The sequence below is a fragment of the Mytilus trossulus genome, chromosome 3 (genome assembly GCF_036588685.1).
Source record: "Mytilus trossulus isolate FHL-02 chromosome 3, PNRI_Mtr1.1.1.hap1, whole genome shotgun sequence".
NCBI classification, from domain to species: Eukaryota; Metazoa; Mollusca; class Bivalvia; order Mytilida; family Mytilidae; genus Mytilus; species Mytilus trossulus.
Genome location: NC_086375.1, coordinates 48,203,484 through 48,221,520, shown reverse-complemented (window position 1 = coordinate 48,221,520; position 18,037 = coordinate 48,203,484). Strand labels below are relative to the sequence as shown.

General features: G+C 31.8%; 1 protein-coding gene across 1 annotated transcript; it reads right to left on the bottom strand.

The window, feature by feature from the left end:
* Positions 1-230: 230 nt before the first annotated feature.
* LOC134711690 (glutamate receptor 1-like) lies at positions 231-11,878 on the bottom strand. Its single transcript, XM_063572466.1, has 6 exons — positions 11,535-11,878; positions 9,041-9,070; positions 6,884-7,078; positions 4,750-5,104; positions 2,159-2,895; positions 231-1,179 (listed from the first exon to the last, which is right to left on the bottom strand). The coding sequence occupies exons 1-6, from the start codon at positions 11,598-11,600 to the stop codon at positions 1,066-1,068; spliced, it is 1,497 nt and encodes a 498-aa protein (XP_063428536.1). The 5' UTR covers positions 11,601-11,878; the 3' UTR covers positions 231-1,065.
* Between the last annotated feature and the right edge of the window lie 6,159 nt (positions 11,879-18,037).

Here is an 18,037-nt window from a genome sequence, read left to right as displayed (position 1 = left end):
AGTAAAAGTATAAAATTAACGTATGCTACCAGAATTCGTGCAAAATTCACAGTTTATGGAAAACAGCTGTGTTTTTGTTGTCTGTTACACTTACAAAACCGGTTCGGTCTGTTTCCTAGAATATCACGGAATATTTATCAGGCCTTTCTACCCTTGCCTTTGCTTTTTCAGGTAAAATAAATAATTCACATTTGTCTAATAATGATTTTGAATTATAAACACAAACCATATATTTTCAGGGATTTTATTAAACAAACTTCCACACAAACACACTTTAGTACTAAATATAAAAATATTGACAAGTAGAAATATACTTAAAAAGTAATATTTCTGTTGCTACACAAAATATACGGTCTTATTCTTATATTCTTAATCTCCACAGATGTATGTAAACACAAAGATAAATCAGGAAACTGTGCTGCAAAATAGCATACAATATTTAAATACCTATCTACAAATGTATAAACTCTACAAGTATTATCTAGATTAGGAACATATGTCGAATAAATATTGCACTATATATTTAACAAACTACGTAACAATGGCCATATACATGGAAATATTGGGTAAATATCTCTTTACAATACATAATGGAATGTCCATAGCAGAGGTCTTATATATATATACTAATACTCAATAAATTAAATCCGTTTCAAGGTGAAAGAGAGAAAAAAACACGAATCCAAACTAAAAAAAACATGGTTACACAAATAAAACAAAGGACCTAAATTTCAATAAATAGATAAATAAATAAGATACACAAAAAGAGGTAGCAAACTCTGTAAAAATACACACATATAAAAATAAGGCTCTGATCAAGTTGTATGAATGCCCTGGCATTATGGCTTACCACTGTGGTTCGAAATTTGAATTGAACAACACAACGTCTAATGATAAGTTGTAATTTTTTGAATGAATAAGGCACAACCATGTAAGTTATGTTCAATTGGTGTAAAGCTTTTTTAATATCACGTGACACTTATTCTAAGACATTCTCATCACAATAATTCGTAAGTTTATCAAAATTGTCACATATTCAAACTTTGTCATCTATTTTTGGACTTATCATACTTGTGTGTCAGATCGATCGTTTTGCTGATCTAGTAACGATGATGTTGTCTGTATTCCATCAGGGTTTGATCCTTGTTTATGTCCGTGCTCATGGTGCACGGGGTCACCCTACAAAAGAACCAGAATGTACTTAAAATCGGTATATCTAGAATATAAAGATAAATAATACGAATAACAAAAATTTCAAAGAACACAAGTTAAAACAAAAAAATAACGTATTTTGGAATCGTCTGCTACCCATGAATAAAAGAAATCGAAACAGAGATTTTCGGTGTGAGCCAGGGCTGCATGTTGAAGGCCATACCTTGACATATAATGGTTTACTTTTATAAATTGTTACTTGAATGGAAAGTTGTTTCATTGAATCTTATACCTCATCTTCCTATATCTATGTTTTTACTTTTGAAAAGAAAATTGGAAAGTTTTGGTATGCTTTCGTTTATATTACAAATAATATACTTTTTTTATACGAGTCCTGACAAAATAACCATACTAGTTATAGTTTTGTTTAAACAAAGGAAACGGCTCGCTATTTAGCAGGCTTGAGTGGATTTGCTTTGCTCATTGTTGAAGTATATAGTTGTTTATTTCTGTGTCATTTGGTCACTTGTGGAGAGTTGTCTCATTGCCAATCATACCACATCTTCTTTTTTATATTATAACACTGCTTGTGGACCCATTGGTGGCCTTCGGTTGGTTTTTTTCTGTTTGGTTGGGTTGTTGTCTGTTTGACAGTCATACATTCCCCATATCAATTATTAGTTTAATGTCAAAAACGCACGTGCAAAAAACGTAAACGATGCAATCTGCGTTTCAGAGAATACATGTAATTTAAAACATGTACATAATCTCCCAACTGACAATACGTTTCGTTATCTTGAAAAAGCATGTTAAAAAGAACTACTATCGTCTTTTTTCACATAATTTGAATATGGCTATAATCTTTTGTTGAATAATCATGTTGAAAACACAAACTGCTAACCAATGAACGAGTTTTGAAGGCTTTGTGTGGTAAATCTTAAGTATATTAAAGCAATTTATCCATAATTCCTCTAAACAGCAGTTTTAACAGACCGTGCATACTTACCGATTCTGCCCATTTGAATATGAGGCATTCAACTATAGTGACTAATACACCAATCAAGATTCCACCAGCTACTACAATAAGTACACCTGAAAACGAGGCGGTATCTAAAGGATGAAATTCTGGAATTTTATATTTTTCATCAGTGCCTTCAAATACATACTGGTTACATGAACCTGTAAACCATTTCTTCTCTAAGTAATCTAAGTACCCTTCTTCATGGTATTGTAGAATATATCGTCCTATAGTGTTAGTATATGTGGAGTTGATTGGAAATGCTAAACTGTATTGTCTTTTAACTGTTTTCTCGTTTACAAAATAAAACTGACAACCATATCTCTGAGTTTGATATTTCACCATTAATGATTCGGTGATATAAGCTTTTTTACCGGAAGGATAATTTTCAAGCTTTTTTATTCCTTCCTTGAGATTGTCGACATATTCGCCGCTTCCACCTGATTTAAGTTCGGCGCCGAGTCGTTGTATGTGTTCTTGTTGCGTGTTATACCTTAACAGATCGTCTACAGCGCCACCTCTTATGACCATGAACTTTATGTCTCGATTAATAACATCTCGAAGACCTTGAAACTTCATATATCCTTCAATCTCCTCTTCATTAGGAGGTATTTGCAGAAGACCAGTTAATTTACTTATGTAACACGATACGAAAACGATGACAAACATCCACCAAGCAGTTACCACTACCCTGGCTCCTAATGACCGTGGACTTCTGACATAGCCTACAAGATGAATTAGTTGATATATAGGAAATCAATATTAAATAAAAATAAAGAGGCCTTGAAACATTTTTACTACTTTTCTTTAGCAAACATAGGAGATAACTAACGTACACACACTAGATGTGTTGATGTACCTACAGTAAGTGATTTACCATTACTATTTGAAAGTTTCCAATCTGACCAATCGTGCTGTTAGCGTCATCAAAAACAAACTAACATCGTTTGTAACGTTCCGTGATTTTGATTGGATAACGTCTCAAATTTTCATGGCATCAATTCACAATTCTAATGCAACGTCGCTTGTAACGTTCAATATGATTGGATAACGTCACAATTTTTTTTATGACATTTGGTGCCATGACTTAAAATGTACGCGCAAGAACAAACGACGTATGGCAGATTTTAAATGTATGATTTGTGGTTGCCAGTTCTCTGTCAGTTTCATTAGAACGGAGATAACAATAATTGTATTTGAAGCTCCGACGGCATCAAACATGGTAGCAAATACCCGTTTACTGTCTCCGCTAACGCGTCGCCAGTAAACTTAATTTGCGACCATCAAATCACCAATTGATGCCGTCGGAGCTTCAAATACAATACAGTTATCTCCTAAGTGATGCCATGAAAAATACGCGCAAGCGCAGACGACATATTACAGATTTTAAATGTGTGTTTTAACGTTGTTTTCTGTCAGTTTCAGTAGAATGGAGATAACAGTAAACTTTATTTGCAACCAACAAAATTACTTGGATACTTTATACCTCCATGACCTTCTCCATATTTCGTGTAATAACAAATTTGCCAAACGTTTGATAAAACAAAAACGAAAAAGTTAGAAAAAGGAGACGGTAAGAAGGTTACCATGTGATACACTAGTACCGAACTATATAACATACCCAACTATTTACACCTAATAGTCCTTGACAAAGTTAGCTTGCATAAAACTTGTCAATCAAAATCAAAATTAAATTAGAATATTATCCAAAGCATAAACTATCGTTTCTTCCAAACAAATTTTATATGACTAACGATGGTACAAAATTTCAACGTATTTTATTTGGCAGAAAAAAACTTTAACGTTTTGAATCTAAAGGAATATGTAAGTTGTTGAACAAATTGTTGTCAAGACTTATAAATATCTAATTCGATTAGTTTTTAACCATCTTTTTAACCTTATTCATATTATTTAGTGAAAGACATACAGCGAAAATTGGTCCTAGATTTTTATTTCCCGTTTGGAAAATACTTTACATCAAAACGAGACTCGGTTTCTCGAATAAAATGTGTTCCCGGTCGGTATAACAATTGTAGACATTATCAATATTATCCGGGGAAATATTTATGAACTTATCCAGTCTTCCGGGCAATAATGTTTGCCTAAATCACAGGTATTTGGGGAATGGACCCCCCTTTTATTTGGACCTCACTAAAAAAAAAATTGGCGTTTTTTTTTATTCATTTACAATTTTCTACAATGTAGAAACATATATCAAGTCTCAACAATCCATTGCTAGTCGATTACAATATTTTTTTTACTATCCATACGAGCCCCAAGTAAAAAAAATATTGTAATCGACTAGCAATGGATTGTTGAGACTTGATATATGTTTCTACATTGTAGAAAATTGTAAATGAATAAAAAAAAACGCCAATGTTTTTTTTTAGTGAGTTCCAAATAAAAGGGGGGTCCATTCCCCAAATACCTGTGGCTAAATCTGAGGTTTCTACAGTCTCTATTCAGATTTAAGATTTCTTTCAATTCATTGTCATTTAAGTGTCCTTTTTGTGTTAAGTGTGCAAATGGGTATCTTTTGTATCTACTAGATTGTAAACGAAATATAACCAACTAATTACCTTGAAGAGTTAATGCACTTAGAGAAAACCAGAAAGAATTCATGCAAGTGAATGATTCCCTTTCTCTAATGGTTGCTTCTCCATCACGTGCCAATCTACGCCAATCATAAGGGTTAAAATAAGAAATAACGTAGATCGCAGAACTGGTGACAAAGAAAGCAGCAATCGTCAGAAGCCACACACTTGATTCAAATGGTGACCAAATGCGTTTTATCCGGTCCATAACCGGTAACCTTGCTTGGTCTGGTCTTCTAAGAACCATAACCAAGTTTGTAATTTGGAATGGATACGAAAATTCCACAACATCTGCACGCTTAGACGTTACAGTTAAGGACCCTGCTATCATTTGTGCTCTCTGAAAAAGGTAAATAAAACAATTATTAATTTTATATATGAAGAAATATTATGATAAAACTTCTTTCTACACAAAATGTGGCACCCGTCGTGTTGCTAATGTACATATCCGGTAAATAGTATAATTCGGTAGGTCACATTCATGAAAGGGAAGGGGATTGTAGTTACGACGTAAAGAACATAACCGATATTATCTGTGAAACGGTTATTCCATAACTGTCAACCAACTCGTGATGGCGTCCGTAAAATTAACGAAGGGATTATTTCAACTTCACCATTTGAATCTCTTGGTTTAATAGCTTCACTGTGAGCAGCAACCCTCTATCAAGAAATTCATGATATGGAATACAAGCACGGGAATATCGTATCAATTGGGAGATATATACCCCGCATGCAGGTGCTGCTGGAATGTTGCTACTTAAAAATGGAAATTTCACAATTGAAAAGCTTAAATCATCTCTTTTGTCGTTAAAATAAGTTTTCAACCGACCCTCATGGTCAATTTCTAGATGTAAGTTAAGATATAAAGTCGACTTAACTGTATCTGTTATATCCTTTATCCCTAGTTCGATTGGATAGATGCGTTAAACATAGTCACCATTTTTTTTATTTATTTAGTGAGAGAACATCATGTTATAGCGAAGAGTAAAGTTAAAGGATATGGGCTAACTTTTTATCTTTCTTCATAAGAAGTTCCTGTATAAAGTCAGCCTTATAACAATAAAGAAACAAGTCGGCAAGAAGAGTGGCACAATTGGTTCCCATTCGAATGCCGACAGTCTGTTGAAAAACACGTCATCTAAACGTAACAAATATGTTATCAATCAAGAAATCAAGCATCTTGATAAGGTCAGTTTCAGAGATAATTTTTTATTTGAATCAGAGTGATCCTTCACAAGGTAGGATTTATCCCTTCCTAAAGAAAAGATACTTGTATCTACAATGGCCAGTCTTTTTTATGAAACAAATTAATACCAACTATATTTCAATTTGTCTTACAGTTTGTAGCCTGTATTTATAAATTTAGATTTACAATGCTTCTGGTTCATTGTATATTTATATAAAGTGTTGCTTCAATCATCAATGCTTCTGTTAGTGAAGAGAGTGTGGCACGCTATCGGGTATTAGAGAAAATTTCTTAATATACTTTGGTTCAGATGTAATAAATGTTTGCTCAAATTGAAATTAAGAGTAATTAAACAGTATAAAACAGGCGGATTTAAACCTGTTTACATTATACTAAAATTTGATGAACATCCAATTGTACATAACTTTTATATTATAATATCCCAAAACTCCTTATGCTATTGCAACAATCAGAAAAAAACTACTGTTTGCAACAATCTATATCCAAAACTTTACACCAATATTAGCACTATTGCGCTAGTTGGTGACGGTGTACTGGTCGAGGAGTGCCCCGCAGTAAGAAAACTGACAATCCTATTATATTAAGATTCGAGTTGAACACGTCACGTGCTCGATTGAACTGAAAAACATCAGTGTATACAGGATAGTGAGACAGTACTAAATAGTTGGACTACTCAGACCACTCGGCCATCGAGCCCCCACCCTCACTTAGAAAAATATAATGGTATTGGTTAGTACTATGTTAACAACAGTTTTACGCTTAGGGAGTATGACGACGATACTGATAATGATTTTTTTCAGCGGAAAACCGTGAGGGCATTCCGATGTTATAATAACCGCAGACATTTCTGCCCACGTGACTTGTTTTTTTGACTGATAACCGAACGTATTTCGTTTACACGGGTTTTATTACCTTTGACACTATATCAGCAATCGTCCCAGTCCAAGTACCATTCGGAGTTTGTATCCCATACTCCCCATCAGCGGGGAATATGAAGTCGAACGTGAATCCTACATCTTTTGATAATTTGTCCAATAAATCTTTAATGTACCCTTCGTACTTTGGTGCATTTCCTGACTTTGTTTTGTTGATAAGATAGGGATCTTGCTATATGATAAAAAAAGAAGAAAAAAACGTTTAAGAAAAAAATATTCATTAAATGCTAAACACTGCTGAACCAAAGTACTATATAGTGTATTAAAGAATGTAATTCTGATTCGTATATTGTATTGAAATATTTTAAAATTCTGTTAATAACCTAGCTGACAATTGAACGTTTGAAGATCTTTACAGCCAATTGCATTGAGTTTGTACGTCGTTTTTGAAATTTCAATAACTTTCTTAAACTATACTGGATTTCTAACAAACTTGGACAGAAGCTTTTTTTATTATCATAAGATAGTATCCAGAAGTAAATTTTGTAAAATTAAAATTCCATTTTTTCCGTATTTTATCTATAAATGGAATTAGTTTTTTTTCTGCCGGAAAACATAACATTCAGTCTGTGGTAAAAATAAATTAAAATTTTGATAACTTTCTTAAACTATCCTGGGTTTGTACCAAACTTGGACAGTGGCTTGTTTATGATCATAAGATAGTAACCAGAAGTAAATTTTGTAAAAAATAAAATTCTATTTTTTCCGTATTTTATTTATAAAAAGACTTAGTTTTTCTGCCGGAAAACAACACATTTACTCAGTGGTTAAAGTTTTTAGAATTTCAATAACTTTCTTATACTTTTTTAATTTGTACCAAACTTGGACAGTAGCCTGTTTATGATCAAAAGCTAGTATCTAGAAGGAAATTTAGTTAAAATTTTGTTCCTGTGTATCTGTATGATCAAATTCTAGTATCTAGAAGGAAATTTTGTTAAAAATTTGTTCCTGTGTATCTGTATGATCAAAAGCTAGTATCTAGAAGGAAATTTTGTTAAAATTTTGTTCCTGTGTATCTATTTTACACTTATAAATGGACTTAAGTTTTTCTTCTAGAAAACATTACATACAGTCTGCTGTTAAAGTTTTTAAAACATTAATTAGATTCATAAACGATCATGGATTTTTACCAAATTTGGACAGAAGCTTCTTACAATCAAAAGATAGTATCAAGGGGAATATTTGTATTGATTGTTTTCCTTATTTTTGTTGAGCATGCGATTTACAGCAAAAGTAGGGAAGACGCTGGGTTCCGCGGAACCCTTACGAATTTTATATGTTGAAATGTTATAGCTATCTCTTCGCTTAGTTAATTTTGTTCACGCGATAATTATAAAACATGATCAACACGTTGTGAAGCTCGGTGTGCATAAAAACTATTTGTGCTGTTTTATTGATGAAAATCTATTTTTTTGTCTGTGTAAAAGTTTAACAGCTGTTATCCTTTTGCTAGCAAATTAAAGGTTTGGTTTGCTTGCTTGCTTTCTGTTCAAGCATTGTAATAAAGATTGGCATCTGAAAACAATATAAAAAGGCGGAGTTATTTTATAAACCTATCAAAGCATATATTTGTTCCACCTAACAGAAGTTCCACTGGAAACTTTGTTATAAACTATGTCATAATATCCATTTCTGTTGGAAAAAATATTCTATACCCTTTATTCCGTAATGAACAAATATTCTTTACCCTTTATTCCGTAATGAACAAATATTCTTTACCCTTTATTCCGTAATGAACAAATATTCTTTACCCTTTATTCCGTAATGAACAAATATTCTTTACCCTTTATTCCGTAATGAACAAATATTCTTTACCCTAACTTTATTTCGCAATGAACAAATGCTGCAATAGTTGTTCCAATGGAAATAGTATTGCAAAGACTTTAAGTAGTTCTTCCACTTGGAACTTATATTATAAAGGAAATTCTTTTTCATATACATTATATTTAACTGGATTTCATTGGATGCAGATTTAAATGTGTTTTGTGTTAGTTTGTTGGGTTTTTTTTTTGGTATTTGATTGCGTTTGTTAAAATATCGGACAACTTAATGAGATATGATAAACAGTTGTTAACAAATTATGTATTTTTTACTACCCGTTCACTTATCATGTGAATGTAATTTACATACTTACAATTAATGTCGATACAATCAGTTTTTCTCCCTGTGAAATGAAAATATAATACATAAAATTTATAGGTTTGTTCCAATTTTCGGCTAACATCAATATGTAAAATTCACCAACAAAAGTTAAAAAAAAATCAGAAATAATATCTTAAAAACGTTTTGCATAGATAATTTCGTTGCAGTTTTATTTTTAAGAATTGTGATTACAACTTTACATAATAAGTTAAATAATACATTTAATTTGTTGTACTTTTTTTTTTTAACTTTTCAAAATTATAAGGTTATCCTTGTACACAACTGTCTCAGATGAAGTCAACCTTATAAACGAGTTTTACTATTTTCTTACAGCTGATTTTATTGAGTGTGTAGCCAAAGGTAATATCTTTGGTTACCTTCCTTGTTAGCTGAACCGTGAAGCCATTGTTAGATTGAGTAAACTATCCTACTTTAAGAGTAGACTTATCCAAAAGATATCCAATCGATCTGTCTGTTGGAATAGGCTACTTCGAAAGGAGGACAGTATACCTGACCTAATAATGGCTTCACGGTTCAGCTAACAAGCAAGATATAACCAAAGATATTACATTTGGCTACACACTAAATGGAATCGGCCCTGTGTATTTGTTTTTCTTATATCTCAAGCGTAAATATGTTTATTTCTATTAATTAAAAGGTTACTGATGAAGGTTATTCCGGTGCATCTGTTTGTGATTAACTCATCTACAAAGAACTTTTTATAAACATAACATTTCAAAGAATAGGAAACATAATGCCATCTTTGCAGTGCAAACTCCATTAACGGAAAAAATTATCCGGCATTTTATTTTTGAGTTTACAACACAATTATTCCGAAGGAACATAATTTATATTTGTCAACACAAAATAATTTCCAATAAACGACACAATATGTAAGTGTATCCCTTGTGTCTGTATGGTTTTGTTTTTCATAAGTAAGTGACTCCGAATTCCTAAGCGATATAATTAATGTATTATAATGCATAGAGCACTGACCTTGCATTATGAAAATATTCAATAATGATTAATTATCAGCAAAAGTAAGAATTAAGTAAAAATGTGAAAACAATCCATGTTATTTGTCACGTAGCTATAGATTCTTTAGGTAAATATATTTGTTTCAATACTTAATCAGGTTAATTGTTCTTTACGGTATTAGAAAAGCCAAATCCCTTCACTTTTGATGAGAATTGTTTTTTCGAAACGTATAAGGCCATCTCGTAGCACTAGCACTAATGCTAGGGTGCAAAATAACTGCACAATTAAAATAAGGCCGTTAGATTTCTCGTTTGAATTGTTTTACTTTGTCATATCGGGGCCTTTTGTAGCTGACTTTGCGGTATGGGCTTTGCTCATTGTTGAAGGACGTACGGTGACCTATAGTTGTTAATGTCTGTGGCATTTCGGTCTCTTGTGGACAGTTTTCTTATTGGCAATCGTACCACATCTTCTTTTTTTTTTTTATAACAAATACAATTGTACATTTAATATGTTTATATTTTTTGTCAATGTAGGCCAAAGTTGTGTTTTTCTATAATTTCCGTTCACTTGCTGGTAGGCTTTTGATGGTCTTAGATGAAAACACTAAATATATTATAGAAATCTTTTGAAAATCAATAGATTACGATTTCTGAGGGAAAGTTAGAACCGGCTTAATCCTCAATCATTTAGTTCAAAATAAAAGCATCGAGTTGATGTGTTGTTTACATGATAACTTGTTCAGCATGCATGCATTTGATGTAAAAATAGCGTCAAACTCTAAAGCATGTTTAGTTTCTGGGTGTGTGTTTATTTATATAATGTGTGTTTTCTACCTAATTGGCTGGTAGGTTCTGAAAATTTAACCTTATGCAAAAAACCAACTCACAGACAAACATGCAACAAACTACTTTTGCGACAGTTTAAGAGCGTTTTTATGCCAGATACATATTTTGTTGTCTGCAAGTTAATAAAAGAGAACTATTATACCACGATTACATATTTCCTATATTTTTATTGTACTGAATCATTGACGTAAATATATTATTGTCAATGCTGCTATACAATCATTAACAGATGCTTGCATGCTATTAAGTAGATTTTATTCCCTTCCAGAATAAACAATTACATATTGGAAAAACAATGAGAATACAAATGGTTTTGTGTACAATAATGTTATTGATTTTTAAAATCACTGATATCACTATTACAAATCTAGTTAAATTTTCAACCCATTAGCAAGTGAATATTACATGTAAATAATAAACCTCTGCAAAAATGCGAAAATTACAGATTATAATTTACTTATAAATTGCTTAACATCATCAATGATGAATCTGATTTTTATCTCCACTATTATCATGTAATGATATTGATAGAACTTATCAATACGTGTTCACAGATCACCTTCATCTCGATATTTACACATTTCCTCGATGGAATCAAGGTCAGATTACTAATAATTCATGCCGACAGCTTACAATTTAACAGAACAAAATGTTTCTTACCTTTGTAATTAAGATGCTATTAAAAATAATAAAAACGGTGGTTGCTAAGAATTTCTGTGCGTCCATGTTTTTAATTTCTGATTGTTAATGATGTATTCCATTTATGCCATTACTGACAGCAGTAGGAGATCACATTTCACTACAATTCAGCGAGAGGCATGCTGTAAGAATGTATTCGTACGCATCTTGTGCTTGTACTGTGAGGTTAATATTATCTCTTCCTTTCTTACATTAACAAGAACTCTTCACTTTTCTCTCAGAATGTTATAAATGATTATATTGTTGATTTTTATGATTGCTATTTGTAGCTTATCAAAACATATATATAAACATACATTCTGATAACCTGACCACTCAACATCTTCAATTAAAGACCACTGCTTTTATATGTAGAATACAAATTGCGAGAATATATATTTGTTTATTTACACAAAACATGGCCACCTTTTCGTGTTCATATAGCGTCTCTATTTATATACTTATACTAATTTAAGAATGGAAATGGGAAATGTACCATAGAGACAGCAACCCGACCAAAGAGCCGAAAACAGTCGAAGGCCACCAATGAGTCTTAAATGCAGCTAGAAAATCCCGCACCCAGAGGCGGGCTTCAGCTTGCTCCTTACTGTTACTCGACGGTTATAATTGCTCTCCATCTTGCAACTTATTTAAAATTCTGACCAAATTGTATATTGTTTTACAAAATCAAACTGTTCAACTGGTCAGAAATTTGAACAAACTGCTGTAGAAAACCAAAGCCAAGTCGTGAGTGCAAGGTGATAAGATAATATATACTTAAAAAAGACTTTAATTTGAATTAGTCTATTGTCATGCTAAAGATGATAGGCAGTAACTTTGAATTGCTATAAAAATGTTCAAACTAAGCTTTCATTCATTTTTCTTTAGAAAAGTCTTCTATATTCAAAAGTACTATTTGAATTAAAACATTTCATATTTAGTAAAATATGTGTGAAATTACAATACAAATACGTTTTTTTAGGAAGTTTCCATGGAAGATGGTTATTTTTTCTTTTAAAAGTCCACATTCAAAAGAATAATGTTTAAGGTTATCTCCCATGACAACTTATTAAAAAGGTATTGTTATTTTACAATACAATTTCTATACAAACTTTTAAACTGAATTTTCGCAACAACATTAAAGTCACGGTATTAAAAAGTCTTGTAGGATTGTAAGTATGGTTTATCTTATCACCATGCACTTTCCCAACTTGACTGAGCAGTGTGTTCATAATTCTGACCAGTTAAACAGCTTGGGTTAAAAAAAAATTGCAACTTGGTTAGAATTTTGGCAATGACAATAACATTCTATATACAAACTGTTAAACTTAATTTTCACAACAACGTAAAAGTAGAATTAAAGTCTTGTAGGATTGTAAGTATGTTTTATTTTATCACTAAGCACTTATACAACTTGCCTGAGCAGTTTGTTCAAAATTCTGACCAGTTGAACAGTTTGATTTTAAATTTTTTTTAACAAGTTTCAATGGGGTTTCCTGTAACACGTTGGTAAGATGACAAACAACGTCAGTAACCAACATCTATACTTCAAGACCATCATGTATTATTTGTGAAAGTGATACGGAATATTTATTAAAAAGTTTGTCTTATCTTTCAATGATTTGTTTTTCTCAGAAAAATGTCGAGACGTTCTTTGACATACGCCTGTTTCATCAACTTTCTGTTCAGACACTGTTGACGTTTTACAAAGCCTGAGCAGGAGCTGTAACTCTTGAATACCGAATAAGTTGGGAAATAAATATCCATGCAGATGCAGGTGAATTTGGTATATTGGTACTAAGGTAGGGGTAATTGATAATTTCAAAATTAAACTCATCTCGGTTGTCATAGATTCTGGTTCTGAAATTTTTATCAATAACCACTAGCAGTTACTGACATACAGCTCCAAACTTCAATCAAACTGATAATATGAAAATCAAGCACAATGTTTTGACTAGTTTGTTATATCTGAAACCCTTGTGTTATTGTTTTTCAGTAATTCAGAGACTTCTTTCGTTAAAATAAAATACGCTGTTACAAAAAAGTGTGAATCGAACAAGTTGAAATGTATAAACATCAGAATTAGTGACAAGGGAACGTCACCATCTAAAAATGGATAATTAACAATAGTAAATGGATTATTAACAATAGTAAATGGATAATTAACAATAGTAAATGGATAATTAACAATAGTAAATGGATAATTAACAATAGGAAATGGAAAATCATATCTTTTATTATACAATTTGGTATTAAGCTTCCCGTTAAATGTATAGATATGAAGATCCAGGAGAGGGGATTGTTTAGTTTTTTGTTAGTATTAGCTCAATTTTAAAGTAAGTTCAACAAGATAGTTCTCTTAAGTTTACATACTGAAGTCGTCATTATTGACAGCCAATATATCATCTGAATTTTTAAAAACGTTATTAAATTTTTGTATCAGATATTGTTTAGAGGTGTCTTTACTGATTTTAGTCATAAATTGTAACTCTTTACAATACAGAAACAGATTCTCAGTAAGTGGTGCACAGTTAATTTCCATAGACATTCCGATAACTTGGCGATAAACGGAATCTTCTTTGTTAACAAAAATGGTATTGTTAGTAATAAAAAATGAACTAAAAGAGTTATATTCAAAACCTGAAATTCTAAATGCCCATTTGTAAGCATTTTTTCCTCTTCTTTTATATTATATGCCTTCTACATAATAAGTTTAAAGCTATGAAGCTATACAAAAGCTATATCTTTTGGCTAAATAAAACTGATATTTTTATTCAAACCCTCCAATCACCCGAATTTGCAAACAATTGATGAGCAACGTGACACATCTTGAGGAAACCAATTTGGTGATTACCATTTAAGATAATTTATCGTTTTTATTTATACTATGAAGATGGTCCGATGGAAAAGCTGTTACTTGTTGTTACAGAACATTAAATCGTTGATTGAATATAAAAGCTACAGTCGTCTTGTGATTAAATTATGCTGTGTGTTTCCAATGTAGTGATACTTACTAATGCGCACAACAGACGAGAACTTAACAATGAATATAATAGACACGCTTTGTAAAGTATGTGAGACTGGGATAAAGAAGCGAAAATTTGAACCGTTACCTTTAAAAATATTAATATTGCTGATAGCGGCAGAAAGTTTACCTTTTCACAATCCACTGTACACGGACTCCCAAAATTATTCCTCCGATTTACTGTCTTATTTCGCTTGGAAGTGGTGGCATTGTTATATATCCCGTAAAAATGTCCTATACTCAATTGTTTCTATTTTATGTGAATTTCAAACGCGCAATTTTACACCAGTACTGAAAACCTTCTATCCTTTACGGGTAGACTTTATATAGATAAATTAAGTCGTATAAGAAAAGCAAAATGAGTATGTTAAATTTGATGTATGCCTTTTTGTGCTTCTTTGTTACATTTATTGTTTTTATAGTGATATTAAGATGATAACACAATATTGACTGCTGTACCCCTATTTTTGACATTTTTACTCTTTGCGTATGTTTGTTTTGTTCATGCATCGTTGACAATGTAATGTAATTTGATGCGACTGTCATACAAGTGAGAGGTTTAGCTAACTATAAAACCAGGTTCAATCCACCATTTTCTACATTAGAAAATGCCTGTTCCAAGTCAGGAATATGACAGTTGTTATCCATTCGTTTGAACTGGGGCGTTTCCCCTTACATTATGATAGTGTAAAGTCAATTGTAAAATACTGGTATAGATTTGAAAATCTTACAACTGAATTCAGTCTATTGAAAGATGCTTATAAATGCAACCAAGAGCTTCACAAATCTAACATAACTTCTTGGTTCTCATTTGCTAAAAAAGTATTAGAAGTTTTTGAAATTAAACAAGAAGTAAAACATTTCGGGCGATATAAATTTTTAAACATATCTAGCAAATTAATTCACACTAAATATATTAGCAATTGGTATGCTAGCCAAAGAAAACTGTTTAATTTAAGCAGAATTTTGGTTATGAAAATTATCTTTCTTTAATTAAGGACTTTGATTTTAGAAGATCTATATGCAAATTACGTATTTCTGCTCATAAGCTTCAAATTGAAGTTGGTCGTTTTTCAAATATTCCACGAAATGAAAGGATTTGCAAAAAATGCTCCTCTGGCTGTGTTGAAGATGAAATCCATTTTTTAACTAACTGTGAAAATTTAAAATCAGATAGAGATGCTCTCTTTGACTTTGTTTGCCAAAGAATTCCAAATTGTTCTATACTTGATAATCAGCATAAATTTATTTATTTATTAAACTGTGAAGACAATCATGTCCTTAATGCTGTTGGTAAATTTATTAAAGTGAATATGAGTTAGTAATTGTATTGTAACTGTATGTAAAAAATTGTTTGTATCTATATATCTATGCAAATCAATATTCTTTTTCCTTATTCATGTACGCTCTGTATGCCCCTTGTGTGCCCTTAATTGGAAATAAAAATATGTTCTGTTCTGTTCTGTTCATTCGTTTGATGTGTTTGGACTTTTGATTTTGCCTTTTGATTTTTGATTTTCCTTTTTGAATTTTCCTCGGAGTTCAGTTTTTTTGTGTTTTTACTTTTTATACTCTGAATTTTAGTTTGTGTTTATTACTGTCATTTTGAATATCAAAGAAAACCTATATCACCTAGTTGTGAATTTATTATCAAGTATCAGTATTTCAAAAGAGCACATAATGAGATTGTCATCATATGGATATACTAGTACTAGCACGAAGGCTTCTGTAAATGTCACGTTTTCAAGCTTTCTCGAAGCTTCATAATGGAATAACATTTGACAACATATCATTTTGACTGTCCCTTTGGTGTCTTTCGTCCCTCTTTTGATATAACAAAAATGAAAACCCTGGGTAACAGACATAAACTGATTGCTTAAAAGCTCATACGACACCTTTGTCCAAGGTGAGCTAATCAAGATGATATCGACGATAGTCAGAACCAGCATATCTTTAAGTAGCTGTAACACAAATGTTTTGAACTAAGGAGCTGATAATTGTCTATCACCGAGACTTAATTTGCAAACAATGCAAAGAAAAAAGTGAAACCTTATAACAAATTATACATCAAAACCAATCAAATTTGTTCAAGATTTGTGTTGTGATTGAGATTGAAGATTTTGCAGAAGATCTACAGAATTTCTAAAAACCCACATCTGATTGTCGCTGCTCGTTCAATATATAAACAAGTATATAAAATTACAAAAAAAATACATCCACATTAGATTTTTAAAGCCGAAGAAACAGATTTGAACAGTCCAAATACATTGTATACCACCTTGCCTTGAGTATTAAAGATTTCCATTTACCCTACAATCAACCAACTATTGTACAAATAACAGGTACACAAATAATTTCTTGCTTTGTTTGTACTTGTACAAATGAAGTCTCCTGATACAATATATGTACGTGGTCGGAAAATATAATATGTACTTGTACTCGCAGCGAGCATATTCTAATATATATAACTTTTTACTTGATGAAACAAGAAATACGATTTCAATCGTAGACAATACAATGACACACACTACAAACAGTTATTCTGTAATATGTTATTATGTTTTATTTCACAACTGTAAATTATGTTAGTATTTTTAGACACTCAAGCAAAGCTAGGGTAAAACATTAACCAGTATTTTCAATTTTGACATGTTTTTGAGACAATAATGAATATTCGCCGTTGTCCGAAGCTACAATGGTAAGATAATACAGTTCCCCTGTATCTTTATTTATGTCACCAGTACACTGTATTTCTCCAGCCTTTGTTATTTGGAAAGGTTGTTCGGGATTCTCCACAGAAAATGTCAGTTGACCATTTCTTCCTTCATCAATATCGAATGCTATTACTTTTCCAATCATAGTTCCAGTTAAACAATTTTTCGACACTTGGAATTGATGGCCGTCAATCGGATAAAGGAAAAAAGGTTTGTTGTCATTTACATCGATAATTTGTATTGTGACAAAAGCCTTACTCTTTCTCTGTGGTGAACCTTGATCATTGGCAATTACATCAAACGAAACAGCTTCAATTGATTCCCTGTCAAAGTAATGACTAGTCATTACTTCTCCAGTATAAGCATCAATAATAAAACCCAAATAACTTGGTATAATTTCATACATAATTTCTCCGTTCTTTCCTATGTCCCGGTCATTTGCCTCAGCTGTAAATATATATGTGCCAATTGGTATGTCTTCTGGAACCTTATAAATGAAAGATTCTTGATGAAATTCCGGTGAATTGTCATTCTCGTCTGCTATATAGATATAGAGATTGACTGAAGAAAATAGTCCTAACAGCTGATCTTCACAAGATACTCCAACGACGTAAGAACTGACTAATTCTCTATCGAGTGTCGCATGCGTTTTGATGATATACTCATCATCAATTATTGTTGAAAGCGTGAAGTTATCATTGTCTATTGAACAGGCAGCCTCTCTATGGTAAGATACAGCCAGTACA

Coding starts and splice junctions, on each gene's coding strand:
- LOC134711690 (XM_063572466.1), bottom strand. CDS start 11,600: ATGGACGCACAGAAATTCTTAGCAACCACCGTTTTTATTATTTTTAAT. Junction 9,071..11,534: donor ATAGCATCTTAATTACAAAG/GTAAGAAACATT, acceptor TTCATTTCACAG/GGAGAAAAACTGATTGTATC. Junction 7,079..9,040: donor TGATTGTATCGACATTAATT/GTAAGTATGTAA, acceptor TTTATCATATAG/CAAGATCCCTATCTTATCAA.